The sequence below is a fragment of the Anas platyrhynchos genome, chromosome 1, assembly GCF_047663525.1.
Source record: "Anas platyrhynchos isolate ZD024472 breed Pekin duck chromosome 1, IASCAAS_PekinDuck_T2T, whole genome shotgun sequence".
NCBI lineage: Eukaryota > Metazoa > Chordata > Aves > Anseriformes > Anatidae > Anas > Anas platyrhynchos.
In genome coordinates this window covers 112,542,888-112,566,762 of record NC_092587.1, presented here as the reverse complement: position 1 = coordinate 112,566,762, position 23,875 = coordinate 112,542,888, and the positions used below count along the sequence as shown (strand labels likewise).

General features: G+C 38.7%; 1 protein-coding gene across 2 annotated transcripts; it reads left to right on the top strand.

The window, feature by feature from the left end:
• The first annotated feature begins 110 nt into the window (after nucleotides 1-110).
• On the top strand, nucleotides 111-22,527 carry VPS26C (VPS26 endosomal protein sorting factor C). Of its 2 annotated transcripts, XR_005260662.2 has the most exons (9): nucleotides 111-267; nucleotides 7,662-7,805; nucleotides 9,834-9,983; nucleotides 14,677-14,757; nucleotides 17,251-17,325; nucleotides 19,834-19,984; nucleotides 20,366-20,518; nucleotides 22,104-22,248; nucleotides 22,362-22,527. XR_005260662.2 is itself a non-coding variant. In XM_038166724.2 (8 exons), the coding sequence occupies exons 1-8, from the start codon at nucleotides 211-213 to the stop codon at nucleotides 22,184-22,186; spliced, it is 894 nt and encodes a 297-aa protein (XP_038022652.1). In that variant the 5' UTR covers nucleotides 111-210; the 3' UTR covers nucleotides 22,187-22,527. The 2 variants fall into 2 exon arrangements, 1 of the variants encoding a protein (XP_038022652.1); XM_038166724.2 differs by having other exon boundaries at nucleotides 22,104-22,527.
• The last annotated feature ends 1,348 nt before the right edge of the window (nucleotides 22,528-23,875 follow it).

The window sequence follows — 23,875 nt, the reverse complement described above, 5'->3', positions numbered from 1 at the left end:
TGCGCTCTGCGCATCCCCCCCCACCACCGCTCTACGTCACCAGCTGCCCGCCCCGCCCCGTTGCCCTGGCGACCGCGAAGCGCCAGGGCGGGAGCTGAGCCGTGACGTCACGGGGGCCCCGGATGGGTGCGCCCCGCCCCGCAGGCGGAAGCAAGTGGCGGGAGCTGGGGGGGGGCGGGGAGCGGAGGGGAGGGAGGGGGAGCGGCCGCCATGGGCACGGCGCTGGACATCAAGATCAAGCGGGCCAACAAGGTGTACCGCTGCGGGGTGAGTGCCGACGCGTCACGGCTCCTTCCTTGCTTTTACGATTTTTTTATATATTTTTTTCCTGATTTCCTGTTTTTTTCCCGATTTTTTTAAATGTTTATTTCCTGATTTTTATGTTTATTTCCAGATTTTTTATTTTTTTTTCATTTTTTTCATTTATTTTCCGATTTATTAATTGATTCTTCTAATTTTTTTATTTTTCTCCTCATTCCTTAATTTTTTCCCCGCTGACACAGTTGTTGATAGCTACAGAGCGGTCTTGCAGAGTTCCCCTTTTGCAGCCACTTGAAGGAACGTGGGGGCTTTTTCCCCTTTTTTCCCTTTCATTCTTCATTCACTTCAATTAATAAAAAAAAAAATATCACTGGCTCGTGTTTGCTCACTTTTTCTAGAAATAAAATATCGTCAATCAGAGGTTTCCAGCTCACTTCTTTCATGTGCGGCAGTCCAGCCACTCACTCTTACTGCACCCCAAATCCTTTTCACCCATGGGTCTGTCCCCCTATGCTACAAGCTCGCCTGTCACGGTGTTTAAATCTAAAGCACATCTCAGTTTATTGAGTGTTTTCAATGCTGGGAAGCTGCCTTAATCAGTTTGGAGTGGAAGATGATGGAAAAGCAGTTCTGCCACCGTCAACTCACAAGAGGTGGCGTTCACAACCAGCGCAGGTATCAGCGTGTGAACAGCACAAATCTGCGGGTGTGGTGTCACGGCGGTAAATGCTACCCTCTGGATCTCTCCGGCATCATTTTGCCATTGCATGTTATTACAATGATCTTACTCCTTTTGTTTTGGTATTGTAGTGTTGTGTTGTTCTTCAGTTTCTCTACTTGGCTTGCTTTATGTTGTTCTGAACAGGATCTGTTTTCTTAATACAAGAAAAAGATGTTTCTTCTGTCTTCAAGCTGAAATTAAGTAAGATTTTTATGGTTAGTAAATCTGTCACTTCTGCTGTAACTCCACGTGAAAAGGTTTATAATTTTATTTCATCAACTAGGTCTGAAGTTTGGATATCTGACTGGTGTGAAAGCACAGTGATAAAAGAGCCGTGCACTAGAAGTACAACATGAATTTTTGATGGAAATTTCGAAGGCACAGAAAGGAATTACAAATCTCCTTTTAATGTGGCATGGAATACGCGTACCTTTGTTTTTTGTAGAAATTTACTGATGGTTGTACACTTCACTGACATCAGCTATGCTAATAATACTTTTAGTCTTTGTCAGCTGTCACCTCCAAATACACTTTCATCAGTGCTACTTGAAAATGAAGGGATTCCTGTAGTGAAGGTCATAGTTCATCCCAACGTCTAGCTATTCATCTGAAAGCAACAGCAATACTGTGACTTGACCTGATCTTCTGTTGTCTAAACCCATTTAAAACTGCGTTTGGATACAAAAAAAATGTGATGTCTCAATTGTGTGGTGGTGTAGCGGCCTTTTTGTTAGGCCTATAACAAGGTAACAGCACAAAACATTGCTAAAACACTGTTGAGAGCTTTCTAAGTCATAATTTGTGTAAGACTGTGATTAATTCAGCGTAACTTCATGGTGCAACTCACTTCTGCAGTCATTCAGCTTCTGCTGCCTGTCTTGTGCTGAGGGTATTGGCCAGGATCAGGAAATGGTATTTGGTTGGAGTGACTCTTTAAAAAAATAATCTGTTGAATCAGATATCCCCTTTTGTTTTTCTTATGAATGTCTTCTCAAATAGAGTAGAACAGAGTATATTTGATAATAGTATCCAAATGGACTTGTGCGGATGTGAAGAAGGTGACAGTAGAGAGATGTCTGAATTGTGAGCTGTAGGAAGTTTATAAGATAGCTTTGTGTAAGTATGACAAGATTTGTCCGTGCAGGGAAATGTTCTGTGCAATTAAGCAGAGCGATAGCTAAGGTACCTTTAATGTGCCTTATGTTAATTTTTGTGTGATTTATAAAGGCATTTGGTGTGTAGCGGACTGCTGTAAAGACAAAGAAGATTGACTTGCACTCCTAAGTAGGTATGGAGCATTTGCTTAGAGAGCTGGTATGTAATAGCTAAAATATTCTGGTCTTTTTAAATTAATAAATTATAAAAGCACCAAGCAGTATTTATGCTGAGGGTCATTTTGGCTTTAACAGCAAACTAAATGGTGTACGCATGTGATAGCGTGTAATTGCCTTCTCTATCATCTCCACATGTTGGTTATGTGAAAGTAAGTGATATAATCTAGCCTGTAGGTTTTCCCTTCATTGTGCAAGAATCAGACATGTTCTGCCTAGCACAATCTATTTCTTCATTTAGGAAGCAATTGGTAGTCTATGAAATGGAGATCAGATGCTTTGGATCAGCTCCAACTGAGTAGGGAAATAGATAAACAAAACAAAGTTGGGTCGATGAAGACCAGTCTGAAGAATCTCAGCCTGCGCTTTTAGGTGATAATAGATCAAAGATCAATGGCAACGGCTGCTGATTCTTCCATTCAAGCTCTGGTTTTGTATGTCAAGAGGTGAAATACTAAGGGATTCAGAAATATTTAGGTGAAATGTTCAGGGATTTTTAGTGGTTGGCATCTCTGGATCTGTTGTATGTATGTCAGCTAGCAAATGCCAAGCTATTGAGGGTATTCGCTGTACTGCTTTATTGCCTTCAAGAGGAAAAGAATGAGAGTAAATAGATGTGGGAGAGACCCATGTACAACACGTAATTGTTCAGAGGATCTCATTATGCTAGATGCCATATTGATTGAGGCCCTGAAGGTGTGGGAGTTTTTAATATAAACTTCTAGGGAGGAACTCCTAAAGTTTACAAACTTACCTTTAATGTTATTGCAGAAATCCATCGATTCTTGTTAGGGGAAAATATTGTGTAAGGGACATATTAGAAGGCTGGTGAGTGAAGAAGAAAGAGTGTGTTCAAAATGGATATCTGGCCAGGAAAATTAAGTCTGAATAACTTGTTATTTTTTGTTTTTTGTAAGGTCAGAGTGATACGTATGTTTCACTGTAGGCTTTCCCCATAAAGCCAAGACCTTTTGAATTTCAATTTGGTGCTGAAATAATTGTGTAACCCAATCTTCAAATTACTGTTCCTTGTTGCACTGAGTTGGGTCAGATGACTTCTCATCCTGGTACAGTGACCTTGGTTTTACTAAATCCAGTTGAGCTCAAGCATTTTTCATTGTTCTGAAACAATCTCCCATGTAAAGTTGAAGTCTCTTCACTTCCTAACACTTTCTTTAGTGCAAGGTAGTCAAGAAGGCAATAACTGTTATTTTTAATTCCTTTTTGCTTCTGTGTTTAACTGTTCTTCTTTAATTGGGAGAAACAAAACCGTAACATTTATAAAATAGTCACACATCGTAGAAGTCTGTGGTTGTGTTGATGGTTTTAGAAAGAAAGCTGGTTAAAATAACTTGCTCTGATAAATGGTAAGCAATTTCTGTATTAATTACTTATAATCATCAGAAATTGGAGGAACTAAGCAAACAAATACCTTTATTTTTTCTAGACTTCAATTTCAGAAAACCTGGTTTAAACAAGTGACCTTAAATAGTAGGTTAAAAAATAAATAAATAAAAACAACAAGTTTGTCATTTCCTGGAGCAAAAAGAGTAATAGGATTGTTAGGGGATGGGGGATATAAGAAAAATTGTGTTTATGTTCACAGGAACAGAAGATTTGTGTTCTGGAGACTTTACTTTTTTCGTTTTTTAATTGAATAGAAAATTGCGAGGCTCTGAGGCTCATTCAATAAACTCAGGAATGCTCAGAGAATGAGAGGGGACAGGCACAACTAATGATGCGTTTTGGTTGGCAAACCGAGCAGGATGACTGGAATAACTGTGGCAGTTAGTCCAAGACTGATAATTAAAAGAACTGTGGGCTGAAAAATGCAGCGTGCTAAGAAGGGTGCAATAGTTAATGTCAGCCAAGACTTAATGACAAGTGAGTCCAAAACATACTAAGTCAGAATTTGCCCATACTGAGGCCTTTTACTCTTTCTAAAACAGCAAAATGACTTGTAAAACTGAATGTGGAGGTTTTAAAGCATCCAATGTCTCGTTCATTGGGCATAGCAGGCTTTTCCTATTGAATGTTGTCAGTTTCTCTGTAAGGAACCAGAATATGTAGTTAAGATCTGCAGGTGGGTTTGTTGGGTAATAGATGTGACAGAAAATGATCAGGAATACCTAGTAAATGTGACTTAGATGAACTTAATTTCAGTTCTAAAATTGCCAAATGTTTGTCCCTGGACCTAAAAGTAAAGGCCTGTGAGGGGGAAAGAGGAATCTGACGGGGAGCTGAAGCGCTGTGCTGGTAATGAGCTGACAGGGCACTTCAACTCTGCCAGGCCAACAACAAGCTCAATTCATGGATGTAAAGTTAATACCAAAAGGAACTAGAGAAATGCTGAACATTTCTATAAGACATTCCGTATGATGTCTTCTGCTGCTGTCAACACTTGAAAAAGTATGATGACGGATTACAAGTGGCCTTGAAAGCCTGCCTTGTGCTTTGGTTCGGTTTGTTTTTGTTGTTTTGTTCAAAATTACCTCACATTCGAAAACAAATTAGGCTGATATTTCTTATCGGTGATTCTGAAAAGTGATCAGTTCTAATCTGGAAGTACATAGTATCTAGATAAAAAAGGTATTTTTTGTAGCTCATTAGTCTAGCAAGCAGGCCTGACAGCGTGAACAGGCAGATCGGAATCAGTATGTATTTTAATACTAGAAGCAATTTTTGCCAAACAACTTAGGGACAGTATAGTGTGTACTTTTATCCTTTGAATCCTTACATCAAGTTTAAAGATGCTGAATAACAGCCTAGCTCAGTCAGAAGTCTGAGCATGGCTTAGGACTGTATAGCCGACACTCAGAGGCCTACGTTATGCGCTGCTTCATCGTACTGAATGAAGATCCTTCCTAATTGTCCCAGCCAAACTCAATAACTCTCCTCAAGAAACAAGAACTACAGGAAAAAAAAAAAAAAAAAAAAAGGATTATGCTGTTGGATTAGATGAAGCAGATGTTCATTTTGGTTGTGACTTTGAAACCGTCAGCTTTTCTGGTAGCTTCAGGTGCATATTTGAAAGGTTCATATATGAACCTTCAGGTTCATATTTGAACCAACAACAGAAAACTAAATGCTTGTTTGGGACCATGAACCTGGGATGATCTTCTCACAGGAATGTTTTGGTCACAGTGTAGCATGTGTACCTCATGACTCTGCTCTGCATATTATTCTGTCTTTTTTGTGGATAGATACCCTTTTTAGGTGAATAATTCTTTGCAGAACTGCACTAGTGTAATTCCATCTTGCAAAGTTTTGTCAGCACATGGTAAAGGAATCCCTAGTGAATGCAAAGGTGGAAAGTGAGCAAAAGCAACTGACAGTAAGCTACTGCATTGTGATGACTGGAGATCAGTGCCAGTGGTGGCCTCCTCTGGGCCTTTAGTCCTGTGGTATTCAAGGTAAGGGAATCCCTTTTGGTGCGGACTGAAAACAGAGCTAATTAGCCTAGTGATGTCGTGTAACTTTTTCAAATGTTTACGTGTTTGGTTTTGCAAAAATAAAGCTTTCTTGTAAATTGTCTGCTGACTGTAAGTATGTGAGCATCTTGGTAAGTTTATGTTCTTTGATTTGTACTTTTTGGAAGGAAGTATACTGACAGCTTTGTATTTAGAGAGGACGGTGTTTACACACAGAAAAGTACAAAGTAACTCTTGAGAAAAGACAGCAGATTTTCCCACCCCTCATCAAATGGAAACATAGCCTGATTGCGTACAAGCAACTTAGGTAAAAATTATAGAAGCTCTTTCATTATGTTCCCCTCTCTCTCAAACAAGTGATTTAATTTTTTATTTCTTAAAGTTGCAAGTTAGAAAATAGTTTTGAGCAGTTTTCCTTTTATATATTTATTAGGATGGTAGGAGAATAATGTATATTTATTGGATGTTAGAAGAAAAAATCATATTTAACTTCACATCATTCTTTTCCTTTCTGCCCTAAATACACACAGGCTTCTTATGTGAAGCTCTCTAGGTGATAGCTCTGGGACAGGTTGTTGCTGTGTGATAGGAGCCTGTCTTCATTTAGTGAAGCAGTTCATATGTTCAGGATTGTCCTTGCTCCTTCCAGTGCAGCAGTACTCATTTTTCAAAGCAATAACCTAATTGCTTGTACTAATTAAAGCCTGTTCGCAAAGCAGGATGGTATTTAGGTCAGCTTTTCTTCACTGTCCTTTTGTGCCTCCAGCTCCTGGCGTTTCCCAGTTGCTGCAGGTCCTCTACTCAGGAGTGTCAGCCTTTACTGTGATGCCTGATGTCCAGTTCTGCCTTAAACGACCTGACCTCTTCCCTGTATTGTCATGCCCTACCACCAGTAAAGACAAAAGGCTGCGATGTTCAAATAGCTTCTGTTGTGTGGATACAACCAGACTGATTGTAACTGGTTGAGTGTGGAGTGGGCAGTCTGAACTGCTGTTTGAACTAAGTGGTCCTGAGTTTGGTGTCTGGTTTGCAAGACTGGTGAAGGTGCAGAGAGCACTACTATTGAGCAGAAGACACAGTTAGCCCTAAGAAACTTTCTTAAGTTGTCAAATAACTTGCTTCTAGTTCCAGGTGTGTATGAGCGTTTGACGAGGAACAGTGGAGTGGAGTGGATTCTCTGTTGTAGGGGAAGGATAAACTATGGGGTATGTGATACGAACTGCGTGTCACTCTCCTGCACTTAATCTTTTTTCAGTATTAGAACTTCTAAACCGATCCTTGAAATTGATGCTGTGGTCTTGTGCAACTGCTTTCTTAATGGGATAAGTGACACATCTCTTGACTCATACACCTTGTGCCTTGGATTCAGACATGCTTTGAAATTGTTTGCCCAGTAGAAATAGGCTTGTGTAGGCAAACAACTGTGTGGTTTCTTTGTTTCTTTATGAATGTGTTCTGTACCGCTCTTGGGGTTAACCTTATCCTTAGCTTAGACATCTCTTTTACAGCTCTGCCTTCTCTTCCATTTCCCTTGGCCGACCATCCTGCTTTTCATATTCCTTGTAGAATTTGGAAATGGAACCTAACTTTTACCAACTGAACCTACAGGTATTTAGGAGGCTATTTTTCAATTGCCTGGACAGGAAAATGTCAAAGTTTAGGAAAGCAAATGAAGCTCTGGCTAGTACTTCTGCAAGGAAGAAGAGCATATTTTTAAAGAAAACAAACTGGAAGTACAACAGTCTGTTCCTCACGTTGCTTTCATTATCAGTATTTGTCTCTTCTAACAAGGTTAGACTGTACTCTGGGAACAGTTTTCTTGAGTTGTTTGAAAATCGGTTAGCGTACTGTCTGAGTAACAGCAATAGAAGAAATTGCTTTAAACAAATGTGCTCATGTTGTCTTTTCTCCCATTAGGAAATTCTTTCTGGAGTTGTGGTCATAACAAGTAAGGACACAGTCCAGCACCAAGGTATCTCATTAACAATGGAAGGATCAGTAAATCTGCAGCTTAGTGCCAAAAGTGTGGGTGTCTTTGAAGCTTTCTATAACTCCGTCAAGGTAAGACTTACACTGAATAATATTTTTAGCATGGAGCTTTTCTGTATTTTCTTAAGTTTTTCCCTAGTGGCTTACAGATGGTCATAGCACTTCACGGTATGAGAATGACAGAAAGCAGAGCATTACCTAGCAATATATGGTGACATTTTGAGGGAGGAACTTGCACAGACAGGAGAACTTTCTTTAGGGCTGAAGTATAGTAATGCTAATAGTAAGGTTACTGGAGGATGCATTAGAGAAGCATCATGCAGTGACTGAATTTAATCAAATTTGGGTGTCAGATCAGTCATTACACCAAGATTTTCTGCAGAAGCTGCTGAGGTTGCATGCTACTGGCCATGGTAGAGGACCTGCAGAGGTTCCTCTGTGCAGGATGATGCTGCACCCAACCTGTTTGACTGCAGAGCGCCTGGAAGACCTGGCCTCTGTACTGCCCTCCAGGTTTGGAAGTGTGGGTTTTGGAATCCAGCAGGTCAGGTTGTCTTGGGCTCCATGCAAGCATGACTATATCGATTGAAGGCAAGGCTGGCTATGTCTAGAGGCAGTGTAGCAATATTTACAAAAATAGTTTGCCTAAATTAGCATAGTTTAAGTGTAGGATCTTTTAAGCCTTCATTTGTATCACAGTTAGTTTGTTTGTAGTGTGAATAATCAGACCATGAATGATCGGAAAACAGTAGAAGCAATAGAAGATTGTTTGTTTCAGCATAGTAGAGGGAAAATATAATTAAAAGTTCAGAGACAAAAGAAGCGTAATCTTCAAGCAGAGCTACCGTGAGCATGCCTCTTTGTAGCTGTGTAGTACCCTTTTCCTAGTGTGAAGTCCGCATTTGTTGATTAGCTCCCTTCTAAGAAAGGAATACTTTATTTTGAGCTAGAGAAATAAAGTTCCCATTATGATGACCCTTAAGATGGACTCAGTTCATTTAACCCCCTCACTTCATTCAGCCTCGCTTCTTTTGCTTTCTTTTTTGCTCATTCTGGTTGATTTAATTTACTAGAATAGTAAACAAGAGTAGTAAACAGTAGAACAGGAGAGGGCACATTTATTTCTGATAAATCTGGTTAATTGATCTGAATTGCATTATGTTATTGATAGGCCAGATGAATGTCTAGTCTGGCACAAGAGAAAGTAATGCCACATGGCAGAGCAAGTTAGGCTGCTTCTTTCAGCATGAGTGAACAGTTAGCTTGGTGCAGTCATTTCTCCTTTTCATGTTAAAAGCACAGGTTGGAATAAGCCTAATTAGGGAAAGTATAGCTTTTGTCTCATTAAATGTCAGAACAGTAATTACTCTTTCAGCTCTTGCAGGTTTTAAACTCAGCAAATACATACGAGTAATGGAAAAGTAAAATGATAGATTGCATCTCTTATCAATGAGAGGTTGAAGCTACTTTAACTGTTTGCAAGAAACAAAAACCTTGAATGAAAAAAAAAAACCACTAATACTGTAGTATTACAGCCCAGGACTATACTGGATATTCAGTCTGTTTCCTTCTCGTGTACTAGTCTTGCTGCTTTTGCTCTGTTTGTATTTATGTATGCATATTTCATGAGGATTAGGAGGATTCCCCAGTCAAATGCCAAATCACAGGTAGCCATCGTTCCAGTGAGAGATTAGTCCTCAATATAAATCTTTAGGGTGGGAAAGGTGGGCAGCAGGGTAGGGGGATCACCTAGCTGCTCAACAGGCATGTATACTTGCTGATTCCTGATGCTACTATCAAGGGACATAATTTAGAAAATGGAACTTTGCTTTCCAGGATGCTTGGGACTCTGCTGTTTAACTCTCTGAGTATGTTTAGCTGTTAATTTGATGCAACCATAAAATAGATCACAAACTGTTTTCCTCTGCAAAGCATTTGTAATATTTATATTCCATGTAAGACTGGAGAGCTGCATATCAGGAAGAAATACCTGAATTTGGGGAAATTCAGGGAGTCTATTAAGAGTTCAGTAATGTTGTTGGTTCATTTTGAAATGATGGAACTGTCACTGTGCTTCAAACTAAATCTTTATTTTCGCAGCCTATCCAAATTATTAACAGCACTATTGAAATGGTAAAACCAGGGAAACTTCCCAGTGGCAAGACAGAAATTCCTTTTGAATTTCCGTTGCATGTGAAGGGCAACAAAGTTCTGTATGAGACGTATCATGGTGTCTTCGTTAATATTCAGGTAAGGTGGTCATACCTGTAAAGAAAATCTGAGCTTTTGTTACCTGCAGTATCTCTTGTTCCATGGAAGCTGAGAATGAAGTTTTCTGGTAGTTTTATTTTCATAGTGCTAGTCTTTATATATGTTTGCTTCTATTAATTTGAAGAATGAGCAAAAGGTTAGAGATCCTTTGAAGTAAGTACAGCTTTTAAGCTTCTTTTTATTGTTACAGTGTTCTTGTGATGCGTGCTAGACATTTTCATGCATGCTAGATGTAACTTAACATTAAAAAACGTCAAACATTAAACTTCAAGTATTAGTTTGTAGGTAGTTTCTTGCTGCCTATTTCAGTTCGAGTTTCTAGGATTCGGAGCTTTCCACAGGTGCTAACACTTGTTAAAAGTGGCAAAGAAAACATCTTGAGATTTCTGAAGTCTGCTGTTATAATGTCTTTTATAAATTGCTGCAGGATCTGTTCCCCTTTCAGCAGGTTTAAGCCTTGTATTAGAGATAGCCAGTGGTAATGAAACTGATCGGGTATAATATGGGATGTACAAGAGAGAATTAAGAGCATACTGGGGTTTTGGGTTGAGGAAGTATAAAACATATTTACTATGCTTGTTAAATCTCATGATATTCTTTTGCAGATAAAATATAAAAATACATTCAGGATGATATTTGCATCTAGTTCTGATCTTTTTATTATTATTTTTGGTGAAAGAAGCTGCATCTCCTATTACATAAACAGTCTGCAGTGCATACCCCAAAAATAAACGTGTGTACTGTTTATCTAGTATCAGTGAGGTTTTGTTAGCATAGCAGACCAATGAATTACTGCTAATAATACTTAGTATACTTCATTTTTAGTATCTGACTTACCAGATCCATCTTAAGACATGGGCATAAATCCAACAGCAACAAAGCTACCTAATGTTCGGAGTGTGTTTTCCTGCATTCATTTTGAAGAAGCATCCTCTAACTGGAAGAAATCTTTCCACCACTTACAGTTTCAGGCCTTCTATATGGAGTAACCCTTTAAAGAAATATGACATTAGCAGAACAGTAGTGAGATGTCTTGCCTGAAGTACCTTAAGTCAGAACTATTGTAACATAACTGATTACCCCCTTGATGTAAACACACTACATCTGTTCCCTTCATGGAAAAAAGGCTGCACCACTCTCTGGTGGCTTTTTTTTTTTTTTAATTCAGAAAAGCCCAGGTGTCTGAGTAATTTCATAAGGAAGTCTCAAATCAGTGTTGAGACTTTGTAGCATCTTCAAAAAACATGAGTTGTTTGCTTTCCTGTAGAGATGGGTAGTAACATTTCCTGCCCCAGACTGTACGTACAACATGGTTTTAGCAGAGTGTTGTGGAAAAACAATTCTGAAATTTGACCTTGTTTGGTTAAAGATTGCCACACCATAAATGGGTTATTTTGAGGGAAAGTCTATTTTTCAGCCATCTGTGAACATAAATGTTGTGTTAATCGTTGCTGCTTCTTACTGAAGAGTATTTTGTGTTTTTCTTCAAGAAAAATTTGAAAGGGATCCATGAAATGGAAAACTTTCAGAACAATGCTGATGAAGAATCACTGGGTTATAAAACACTCTTTTCCTGTAGCACACTGATGTATTAGGTTTGATGACATAGTGTAACACTATTAGTTATTTAGCTGAACTGAAAGCTAAATTCCAGACTTTTCAATTATATTAAAAAGTGGGATTTTAAAAACAAACAAAAACCTATAAGCCTATCAGAAGTTACTGAAAGAAAAGCAGGAGCATAAACTGGAGGATTAGACCTGTAAAACTAGGCATTCCTTTCTTGTTAAAACTCCTGAGACCTGACTTTATTTTCATGGGATACAAAGAAGTAGCAGTGATAGAAAATTCATAGACAAAATACTTCTAACTAATGCTCCAGTCTGCAATCTTTATAGATCTTCCTTTCCATGAGAATTTTAAAATAAAGTTTTAGTGAGATTATGCCTTCAGATTTACTTGCTTAACATGCATCTTTAGTTACTAATTTTAGTATTTTGCTTCAAGATCTTATTATTGTGCTTGAAGATGTTACTGAGATTTTATACTGTAAGCATACTTTCTCAATATTATTATCACAGGTTTGTACGGTTGGCTTCTAATCCAGTCATACTAGCTATGACTGGATTAGCTAGTCATAGCTGCATCTAGATAGTACCATGATTTTGTACTAATGGGGAGGATTTAGAAACCAAAGAAAGAGTTCTGTGCCTATCTGTGGACTGTATATTTTGAATGAATAATCATTATCACCATAATAAAACTCCTGATAGTCTTGTTTGAGTATGTTTTGCCTGTTGTGAGGTTTTCACAGGGGCTTTTGTTTTTGTTATTTCCATTGTTATGGAGCAAATCATGATCCTGCTTTTCATCCTGTCTTTCATTCCTTTTCAGCATCCGTTTTATCAAGTAGATAATATTCTTTTAGCCTTAGCAAGGAAAGCCTTGTCTGAAGACTTGGCATGCAACTTTCAGAGATCTGATTTCCTATCCTGTTTTGCCTTAGGTTACTTGTAAACTCTGTATTGATATGTCTGAAATTCTTTGGTATCCGTCAGAATTTACCATTTTTGCAGAACAGTTTTGGACAATTCAGAAGCAAGCTGAATGTACTTATGTTGATGAACATCTATAAACTACTAATAAAAAAAAAGTTTGTTGTTTCCATTCATACACAAAGCCTTAGACATCTTATTCTTGTGTTCTCACCCATCCTGCAACAAGATCTTTTATAGAAGGTCAAGCCTTCAAATCCTTTTGTTTACCCTGTATTTCCATTGTTTACTTTATTCTTCCCATCATTTGCATCCAGAAGGATATTGCTTAAATCTCAAATTATATGGAGTCGTGTAAGTTGGAGGAGGCCCATAAGATCAAGTCCAACCATCGCTGAACATGATAAAAGTCCCTCACTAAACCATGTCTGTTAGCACCATGCGTGCACATCTTTTAAATACCTCCAGGAATGGTGACTTTGTCAGTTCCCTGGGCAGCCCGTTCCAATGCCTAACCATTCTTACAGTGAAGAAATCCTGACATCTAATGTAAGCCACCCTCGGCACAACTTGAGGCTGTTTCATCCCTTCCTGTGTGACTACCTTAATTTTATATACTCCTGGCAGCACACAGGATGGAAAAGTCCCTTGTTTTTTCTCTACGTTCAGATGTTTTTTCTAATACTTCCCATATCTTTTTTCAATCTTGGATTTCTAGGATAACATCTGATGTTTCTGGTTGGTACATGAAAATGGTGCAAAACTGGTTGACTTGCTTTCCATAGTCCTGATAACTTGCTTATGATCAATATCAGGTCTTTCAAGATATACTTCAATCATGAATATTTGGTTGGGTTTCTTTTTGTGTATGTGGTGGGTTTGTTTTTTTTTTCTTTCCATCTCTCATCTGCATAGCTTCTCTTTGCAAGCTGAGGATAGACTGTAATTAACAGGTTGATCATTAGATTTCAGCCAGCCTGAATCTTTTTTTTCCCCTCTGTCCCTGAAGAGGAAAATGTGGTCCTTCCCAAGGTTATTTAACCTTTATCTGATACCAGATAAAAAAGATGCATAGATAAATTTGGGGAACATTAAGTCTCTTTTACAAATTAGGTTTTAACTGCTTTAAAATGTTTTGCTAATTTCAAATAAATCAAATGGAAGTGTTCATTTGCTTCTCACTACTTTGTATTTGTTCTCTGTCCAAATCAAGAAATGGAAAAAAGGGACTATAAATAGTACGCTGCCTATTTATTTTTTCATTTGAGGAACTAAGGGTGCTGTTTAATAAAAACTAGAAGTTCTGAAGCTGAGACCTTCAGTCTGAGCATACCCATTTTTGCCTATTTGTCATCTCTAAAGAAGGAATTAAAAGTCATAAAACCAAACAAACAAAAAACACACAATAAAACAAAACAACAAAACCCTAAAATATTCCACCCCCAAAAATTTCTTATCTTGTAAGGACATTGATAGACTATGTTGTAGGTGCTGAAGTGTATGAATACAGTGAAGGTTATAACTATTTTTCAACCATTGGTTTATGGTTTCCTTTGTAAGGAAGAAAGGAGAGGACATAGGCAGCAAGTTATTGAACAGCAAAATTAACCTTAGACATTGCTGCTTTTAAGTTGAACTATATGCTTAAAGACAGTTCCCTATTAACTGTGCTTACAACTGTTATCATTGCTAAAGTTATTGTAAGATTGAATTTTAAATTAGAAGGGCTGTGAATATATCTTGCTGATGATCACTTATCCAAATTGTGGTGAGAAGCAGTGGAGTCATCAGTCTTAACTGGATGTAGTCTGGGTGCTCAAGCCACACAAGAATGTTACTCTGTCAGTGAATTAGTCCCTCACTCTCCTGTCTTAAGACAGAAGATAGGAAAAGCATGTGAAAATAATGATGGGATTGTAAACAAATTATTTTTCATTTGGGAGCATCTACAATCATTGTATACTTTTTGTGTACTTCCCCCGCCCCCCCTCCTGTATCACTGCTATATACGTTGCCCACTAATCTCTTGTAAATGGTGCTTTAAATATTAATAACAGCAACATTTTGCACATATATATATATTTTTTTTTTTAAGTATAAAAGTTAACAGAAGGAGGAAATCTTAAGTTCTTAAGTAAGGCTCTCTTCCTTTTTCTTTGCCACCCCATTCTTGGCAGTATACCCTACGGTGCGACATGCGGCGTTCTCTGCTGGCAAAGGACCTAACCAAGACTTGTGAGTTCATCGTCCACTCGCTGGTAAGTGGGGTTTGTATTAACTGTATGAAGTGAGCAGGATTTTTGTTTTGTTATGCGGTGGTGGTCTGTTTCTGGTGGGTTCTTTTTTCATTTTAAGTGAAGTTTGGAGGTCAGATTAGAAAACTAAGTAAAGCAATTGGTAATAGCAGCATATGTGATATCTTTGTATGAATGTAAAAGACGTTCATAACAAAAGTATCTAGAAGTTGTACGGTGTCACTTGTTCCTGATTAGAGTAACACACCTCTCTTTTCATTTAAAGAAAAGGGTACAAATAGGATTTGCACTGAGTTTATCCTCTTATTCATTCTTTTCAGTTCTGAAACACTGGTGTGGTTTCAGGTTATCTGAACCTATCTTAGCCAAAGGTTCTGGGCACCTGCAATGCCTGTCCTCGAAGTGGGAACTTGTTGGTGGAGAGGCAATGCCTAATATCTGTTATTCAGATGATGAATTATGATTTAGAGCCCTGAGTCAAAGTATTGAGGTTAGGACTGCATCAAATTGCTAATAAGAAACTTGTCAGCTTAATCACCTGCATTATATAAGTCTGTGATTGGTGATATGCTGAGATATGCAGGTTAACAAATATCCACATGCTGCAGTCAGGGACATGGAGACAGTCTTTCTCCTCTGCAGATACCATTTTAGGATGAGGTTTGACTGTCTCACAAGAAATGCTGTACTGCTTGTTAGTTGGAAGTTCCTATTGTTTTGGTTTTGTCTTTTTTTAAAATCTTTTCAGTTTATGTTGCCACACATGTTCAGAGCATCTGATATCAGTACAGACTGTGCAGGCCTAATGAAATACCTCTTTTTTTCCACCCAGAATTTGCTAGAACATACTGTTTGTATTGTTCCTTAGAATGCTTTAACAGGACACTTAAAGTGTTAGACTCTGTTGTCTGTCTTATGAGTAATGGTGGAAACATGTTGTTTTAGTTCCGTACTACTCTTGTCGCAGATTTAGCTAGGTGCTATAAAGAGGTCTCCTGTTGGTAAGATTTCATTAATTTCTAAAATATGCTACTTTTTGTTAGTCCATTATTATATTATAAGTAAGCCACAGTTGTCAAAATAGTGAACAAATTATATTATGCGGTTTCCTGATCTTATTTCTTGTTCCCACTACAGCACTTCTTAGATCACAAGTCAGTTAATCATGACAAACCTCGCTGTCAGGGTGAATTAATGAGGTTTTACTGAACATATAATTCTCACTGCCCATGCTCAATGCACCATTTCCCCTAACCTTATTCTTTGCCAGAATTTGTCATTTGTGGGAAAACAGTCAATCCTTTTGCCAGTATCTTCCATCCTGCAGCTGGGCAGCAGAAGCTATTTCAAATTCTTGAGTAGTGAGGGTAAATCCTAAGACTTCAAGCTAAGCTCACTGGTGTTGCAGTGCTCTGCCAGCTCCCAGTCACATACAGTTGGGTCTCTCATAACTGATGTAGCACTGATCACTTACTCTAAATGTGTAAGGAAAAGACAGTGCACCTCTCTGAGATAAGGATGGAGACAGGTTGGTGAATGGCAAGTGAAATTTGCCTTCCTGATGCAGCGTACAGACTTATCTCAGCAGGGCTCAGGGCCCACTGAGCCACTTAGGTGAAGACTAACTTCTTGGTTTTGTGATAACTATCTGTGGTGATAGAAACTGAAGAACCATAATAATGTGCCCCCAGAATTGCTTCTCTGGTGCGGAAAGCTAACCTGGACCAAGTTTTGTTTATTTTACAGTTAAGGAAGCTGAAACCCTTAAGTCATTAAATCAGTGCTAGACTAGATTCCATCACTTGAGGATCTCCTAGTGATATGAGGATGGCTTAACAGAGCGGAGCTGTTACTGGAAGGCCAACAGAAAGAGCTCAGAGTGCTCGGAGATTGCAAGAGGGAGAGAGAGTTCATAAAACATATTTGGAGTAATGGAGCAAGTTCACTTAAAATTTACCCCTCTCCCCTGCCAAAATTTGCTAAGTATTGATAATGGCAGGGAACGTGAGACATGACATAGAAAATGTAATTATTTGTAAATACAGAAATGTGAAATTTAACTTCTTCTGCAACATCCCTTATGTTTCAGAAGATTGGTAGCACATTTTTCTCTTCCAGGTGGTTTAGAGTAGTCAGCCACTCGTTTTTTGTTTGTTTTATTTCAGTGTAGGCAGAACTTATGCCAAAAACTTACAAATGGGAAGTGTGTTGTGATTTATTGCAATGGCGAACACAAAGTAACCCAAGTCTGAAGAGTTGTGTTTCTGCAACTTGGATTAGTAATGCATTGTGATTTGTTTAGACAAATCTTAATATTTTTTATTAACAAAGGTAGGAAATCTCAGTCTTCTGTTATACAGATAGATACTTGCAGTATGAAGACAATCCTGAAAATTAACACAGTGGATGGATGTTTGACTTTGTTGTATTTTTTTAGTATTTAGAGTGTGCTTGTGTATTGTAAATCAGTTTACAGTTTAATTGTTTTAATTACAGTCACAGAAAGGGAAACTGACGCCAAGCCCTGTAGACTTCACAATTACTCCTGAAACTTTGCAGAACGTTAAAGAGGTAAGGTTTTGTTTCTTTTTATTTATTTATTTATTTATTGTGATTCTGAATGAGAACAAGAGAAGAATGAATAAATACTTTGTGCATCATCAACTCTTTTTTCTTTCCTATAGAGTGATTCTGCTTGTTCTCTCCTGATAGTGGTGATTAAAGTAAGGTGGAACTTCAGTAATGGTTAATTTTTTTTCCCATCTTTCTGAGTGAAAGATGACAGTGAAGCAAGAAAAAAAAGTCTGTAGCAAGATCATTTAAAAAGGGTATATTTTTATACTTTTTTTTTTTTCCTTAATAGCACTCTGTGGCTTTAGGAAGCCAGTATGAACAGTAGTTAGTATGAACATCCTTGGTCAGTTAGCTTTCTGAATATGGTTTTCCGTTTGTCCATTGAAACCTGTGTTCTGTCTTTCCAAATGTTTTTGTTGTGCTCTTTTTGTTAGTGAGAATACTTTCCTGCTGTAGCTCTCCCTTCAGCATCCCCAGTTTGACTTCCATTGATCTTAATTCCGGGCTTGTGAATTTCCACCTATTTTTTCAGTTTCTCAAAGCAGACCTCTTGATCAGCTGTTGTGTCATGCCATCATTGAGCTTATTCTGCGTATTCACAGAATGACTGCAGTTGGAAGGGACTTCTGGAGATGGGTTATTTCAGCCCCTGTGCTCAAATCAGTCATCTAGAGTGGGTTGTTCGAGGCCATGTCAGTCATGTTTTCAGTATCACAAATGATGGAGACATGCAACCACTCCAGGCAACCTGCTACAGTGTTTGACCACCCTCAGTTAATTTTTCTTTCAATGTTTAAACGTAATTTCCTGTATTTCAATTTGTGCCTGTAGCCTCTTGTTCTTTTAGTGGCTGCCACTGAGAGGTACGTGTAAAGCTAGCTTAGGATAAAATATGAAGGGTACTGAGAAAAGTAGTAAGGCTTTAGGGGAAATACACATTTATTTATTTACGTTAAATCTTGTAGATTAGGGTTGTAGAAAATGGCCTTGAGTTCTTGTTCTGCAAATTCCTTTTATCTCTGTCTCTGAGCTTCCTGACCACTGTACGTCAGGGGATGGTTATATGATGTCCCTGTTGGCAAGGAAGTAAGTCTACTTTTAGTAATAGTAGTGATGAGAAGAACCTGCTAGGGCTTGTACAATAAAAGGGCATTTTACTGATACATTGTAGGACTTGGGTATTTTATAGAGAGGTTTTGTCAGGGATGTAATTTCTGCTATTTCCATTAGGAGGTAATACCCAGATGAAGTTACATTTACAAAGCACATGAAAATTCCTCTTTCCTTTACCCAAAGATTTGTTTCGAGTGGAACAGCTGAATTCTGCAGAGGTGCTGGCTGTGAGTGAAACAGCCTAAACAATAGCTGATGAGAACTATTCTGCCATTGCTTCTGGCAGTCAGGACTAAGAAGCAGAAAGATTGGGAGAAAAAAGGGAAAATCAGCTACATGGGCAAGGACACCACAAACACGCGTAAACAGATGGTTGGAAGGTAGGGGCGAACATCAAAGATGTCGATAGCAGAAAATGAAGGAGGGAGAGGATAACACTTTCAAAAGAAGGGGAAGGTTAGAGCAGCATGATGAAAGGGATCGAAGAAAACTGGATGGTGAGATACGAGCTGAGGATGTGGGTAGAGTACATGACTGATTCAGTATGCTTCCTGCCAGAACTTGAAGTGTAACAGGAGCTTCTGGCATATGAGGAGTTGCTCTGCTGGCAGAGAATATGTGATGCCTGCTGGCCTAAAACAGGGGGCACAAGGGGGCAGAAACCCACCTTGTTCTTCTATGGAAACTAGTTTCTAGACTGTCATCCTCAGTCAGCTGTTCTAACAACTCACTACATAGAATAGGAAATGTGCTTGCTGTTGAGTGGATGTTCAGGGTTCAGCGTGATCCTGTATTGAAGTTAAGCTCCTGATTGACTGTCCAGTCTCTTAGTTGGTGTCTTGATACACAGCAGTATGGTACATCTTGTGTTAAATGAACATTTTAAATGTCTGTCTTCTCCCACAGTAGTGGCATTGAGAGAGAAATTTAAAAGGCAGAGAAAATTACTGAAACCATAGCCTGTATTATAATTTGTATTGAAACGGGACGAGAATGCAGTTCTTTAGAGCACGGTGAAGTGACTTGACCGAACCATCTTGGTAATGCCTGTCAGTATGCCTCCTTCACTTGTTTCCTGACTTCTTGTATTGTAATTAGCCAAGTTTTGTCAGCTCATCCTAAGAAAAATGCTCCTGTGGACGGAAGGAGTAGGGGTGCATGTCAGGGGGAGGGTAGTAGGACATATCATAAGGCATATCCATAAGGATGCATATTTGAAGAGTTAAATTAACCAAGTATTTGAGGCATTTCTGATTTTTTTTTAGTTCTTAATTTTGCAGCTTCTTGGGCTTTCCTATGTATTTTGATAACTACCTTACAGACAGAAAGACAAGGAGTCATTTTCCTGGCCTGTGCTTACAGTTCTGTTTGTTTTTCTCCCCATCTTCCCAGAGAGCCTCACTTCCAAAATTTCTCATCAGAGGTCACCTCAACTCTACAAACTGCATCATTACACAGCCGCTGACAGGGGAGCTGGTAGTGGAGAATGCAGAAGCTGCAGTGAAAAGCATTGAGCTGCAGTTAGTACGTGTGGAAACCTGTGGTAAGTTTCTCTGTAAACGGAGCGTGTACAGCAGACTGCAGCAATTACCACCTGCACTTTCACCCTAAACATGCAAGACTGTCAAGAGCCATACAATTGAGAAGATTGAAAACACTGGCAAAAAATCGTTTTGCACTTCAGGTGCCACAGTCCAAACATTAATTTCAGTTAAACCTCTATGACCTCTAGTCTGGTGTGCTAATGTGAAAACTCACAGGTTAGAGGGCAAAAGGTCACGTCCCATTCCATTCCCTGTGGTATTTGTCTGTGTGCCCCCATCGCCCTCCTCGGTAAATCTTTATGTTTGAATTTTGGACACTGCTTTGCCTTCCTGCCTTCCCTTCCCTTCCTCCCCCTCTAAATTCCCCGCTTTTTCACCAGGGTGTGCGGAAGGTTACGCCAGAGACGCCACAGAGATACAGAACATCCAAATCGCTGATGGGGATGTCTGCAGGGGCCTGCCCATTCCTATATACATGGTGTTCCCCAGGTTGTTCACCTGCCCCACGCTGGAAACAACAAACTTCAAAGTTGGTAAGTGGGTAGGATTTTGTGCTGTATTTACATCTTCCATTAGAAATGTTTTTAGTGTCACTTTAGCTTCTGGCATGTGAAACTTGCACCATGGACAAAACGCTGTGGAAGAAAACCAAGGACATCTCTTTTGCTGTGTTTCATATAGATTGAGAAATTGGAGACCAAATACTTCCAATTAAAATCAGTTCTGAAACTATTATGCTAGTTCTGACTAACAGAATTACATGTTATAGGGTCAGAAGAAACATAGTAGCAGTAAGTAATTTTTTTCTGCCAAAAAGTCAGGTGTTAATCAAATGTTGAATAAGAAGAGTAAAATGCAAAGATAATCATTTCCTTCTTTTCATCACCAGTGACAATCCCTCTTTCCATGGCCTCTCTTTCTGTTTGTTTCCCATTCTCCTAATGCACAGACTCAAATAGAAACTGAGGCAGACTTGGCTTTCTTGACCTACACAGGCCACTTCTTCCTGCTTATCTATCCTAAATCCAACCTTTTTCATTAAGATTCTTCTCATTTGTTCAAGCAAGTACTTCAGAAATTCTCCTTGCCCACCTGTTCTGCTGCTCTTCATCTTCTTGGAGTGTGTTGGTTCTCCTTTTTGTATTGCATTGCATCAGATTGAAGTTGCTGCTATAGAAGTAGCTGTCCCTACAGTGTAAGTCCCTACCTTGAGGATCCTTCCCAGCTGAAGCTCCTCTTTATTTTCTGCTGTACATCCTGCACAAATGTGCACAGGTAATTTTTCAGTTTTGGCTACCTGATTATCTGTTCCCCCAAGAGCATTTTTGCACTTATGTATGGTGATTATTCACAAAATAATACTGTACTCTACTTTTGCTATCTTTAGCAATTAAATAGTAACGTACAGTGACAAATGGCTACTGTTAGTGTAGTCCCTATTTCTTGAGCATCTTCATATCTGTATTAAAACTTTTCATAAATAGAACTAAACCAGAAATAACTCTTTTATCTTTGGTTTCCATCACTCATTAACAGTCTTTGAATTCTGTCTCCACTTAGAATTCTTTATAGATCCGATACCAATTTTGTTTCTGAACAACGCGATATAATATTTAAAGACAGAGAATTTTTGAGAATTGTTTTCATAGGTTGCAGGTATGTTGTCTTCCGGTGTTTAATTTCATTTTCTGTAATGCCTTAGAACCTTCTGTTACATGTGGGCAGCATGGACAGGAGTCTTCCCTACCTCTTCCTCCTCCACTTTAGTCCATTTTAGCAGATGTCTGAACTTTGACATGCAGCCTCCTGGTCATCAGGCAGATTTTCTCAGTGACATGAGACTGAATCTGGAGGAATCCCAAAGATTAGAACCAGCCAGGGCTCTCGGGGAATGACCCAAGGTCTCAGGTGCTGGTGACTATGTTCTGTCTGGAGCACCTGGTTCAGCCCTGCCTTCCTGTATTACTTAGCCACAGAAAAATGTAGAGTATTGAAATAGCTCAGGGGAGTCCAGTGAAGTGATCATCTGAGAGCAGGAACTGTCTGCCCTGACCCTACTGTGACGGTGCAGGTTATGGGATTACTAAATGGAACTCTGTTTTTTTCCCCTTCCCTCAGAGTTTGAAGTGAACATTGTTGTCCTTCTGCACGATGATCATCTTATCACAGAGAACTTCCCTCTGAAGCTCTGCAGGATGTAAATAGCCAGAGGAAGATTCACTTAAGGATTTATTGAAAAAGGATGAAATTATTCAGAGACCAAGTAATACTTTATCTTTTTTTTTTTTTTTTTTTTTTAACTGAAAACTCCTTGAAGATAGTTCTTGGGCTTTCAGTCTATTGCTCTTCCTAAAGACTGTGCTCATTTTCCAACAGACTGTGTGGATGAATCTATCTAAAGGGCCTCGTCAAGTATCTTTCTGACTTCAACAGCCACCTCTTACCCCATTTTTGCCTGCGAAACTATGTAAGAATGATTTTTGGATATTTCTACAACTTGCAGAAATCTGTAATAAATTTCACTGCTTATTTCATAATGCAACACTTGTTCTAAAGTCTTTTAACAGCCTCTTAAACTTAGGCCTGTTCCATATAATGTATAGAGATGGTGGGGAAGGGTAGGGTAGGGTGATATAATACTGAATAATATATATCTTTGAAATTACAATAAATTGTACTACAACAACGCATAGTAGTGTCATGGGATGAATACTGCAAGATGACTGAAATAAGAGATATGAAATGAATAATATGAAGTAACACCAAATGTATTTTGGTCAAACTGGGCATGAGTTTGTATTGCAGGAATGCTTACAATAGAAGTTAGTGCTTTGCAGCTGACTTCTACCTCCACTGCACCGGATCTTCGCTGGATTAGAAAAACGTGGTCTTATTTCACCTTTGCTATATATGTAAAATATAGCACCAAGAAAGATCAGTCATAGGTTTTAGCTTAAGAACATGCTTATTCTTGGCATTTTACCATCTTTCCTCTTATTAGACTTAAAGATGTTTCAGCTTTAAAAAAGGAATGAGGTGAAAAAGGAATGACTTAGATGACAAACAGCATCACTGTGTTGTTGCAGACCCATCCCATTCAGAGGGCAGACTGTACCAAGTAAGGGAAAAACTCCATAAACTTCTGTGCTGTGGACCTTGTGCCTTTAGGATATGATTCCTCATGATGTAAGTTACCGTTCCAAGGGAGACAGGCGATTCAGTCTTTAAATAGGTAGGTTAATATTGTCACCTGATCAACATAGAACTGTAAACACCAGGAAAGGCATTTGTGAAGGTAAGATACAGTTTCACATTGAGAAAGACATTACAACATTTCTAATACTACATCTTAAAGGTACATGTAAACTGTCAAGGCCGGCACTAGATGGGAAAACCATTTCAGCAAGAATTAACCTTCCCAAGAACAGGTTGTGGATTTTGGTGTTCGTTAAAGTCAACAGAACAGCCACAATGTTCTTCTGTGATTTTTTCATAATTTTTTTGTGTGGAACAGAGGTAGGCTGAATATATAGAATTACATCAAGTTTGAGTGTCAAGATGACAACCTAAAAAGAATTAAGAAAACTGCCCAAAACAACTTCCTATAGCTTTATCTAGCAGCATTGCCAAGCATGAAAATGTAATTCTGGCTTAGGCCACGATTTGGTATCAGCTATACTTCAGGAAAACAATTAAGGTGTTACTTTAATGTCTTACAACAGTCTAATGTATATTAAAAAAAAAAAAAAAAAAAAAAAAAAAAAAAAACCAACAACCTCCCTGACTACTGTGCCCCACCCCCCATTTACTGGAAATAAACACTTGTGCAAGATCAAGAACCAGCACAGGATGATTACTGGAAAACAAGTTCCTGCTTCTAGTCTGCACGA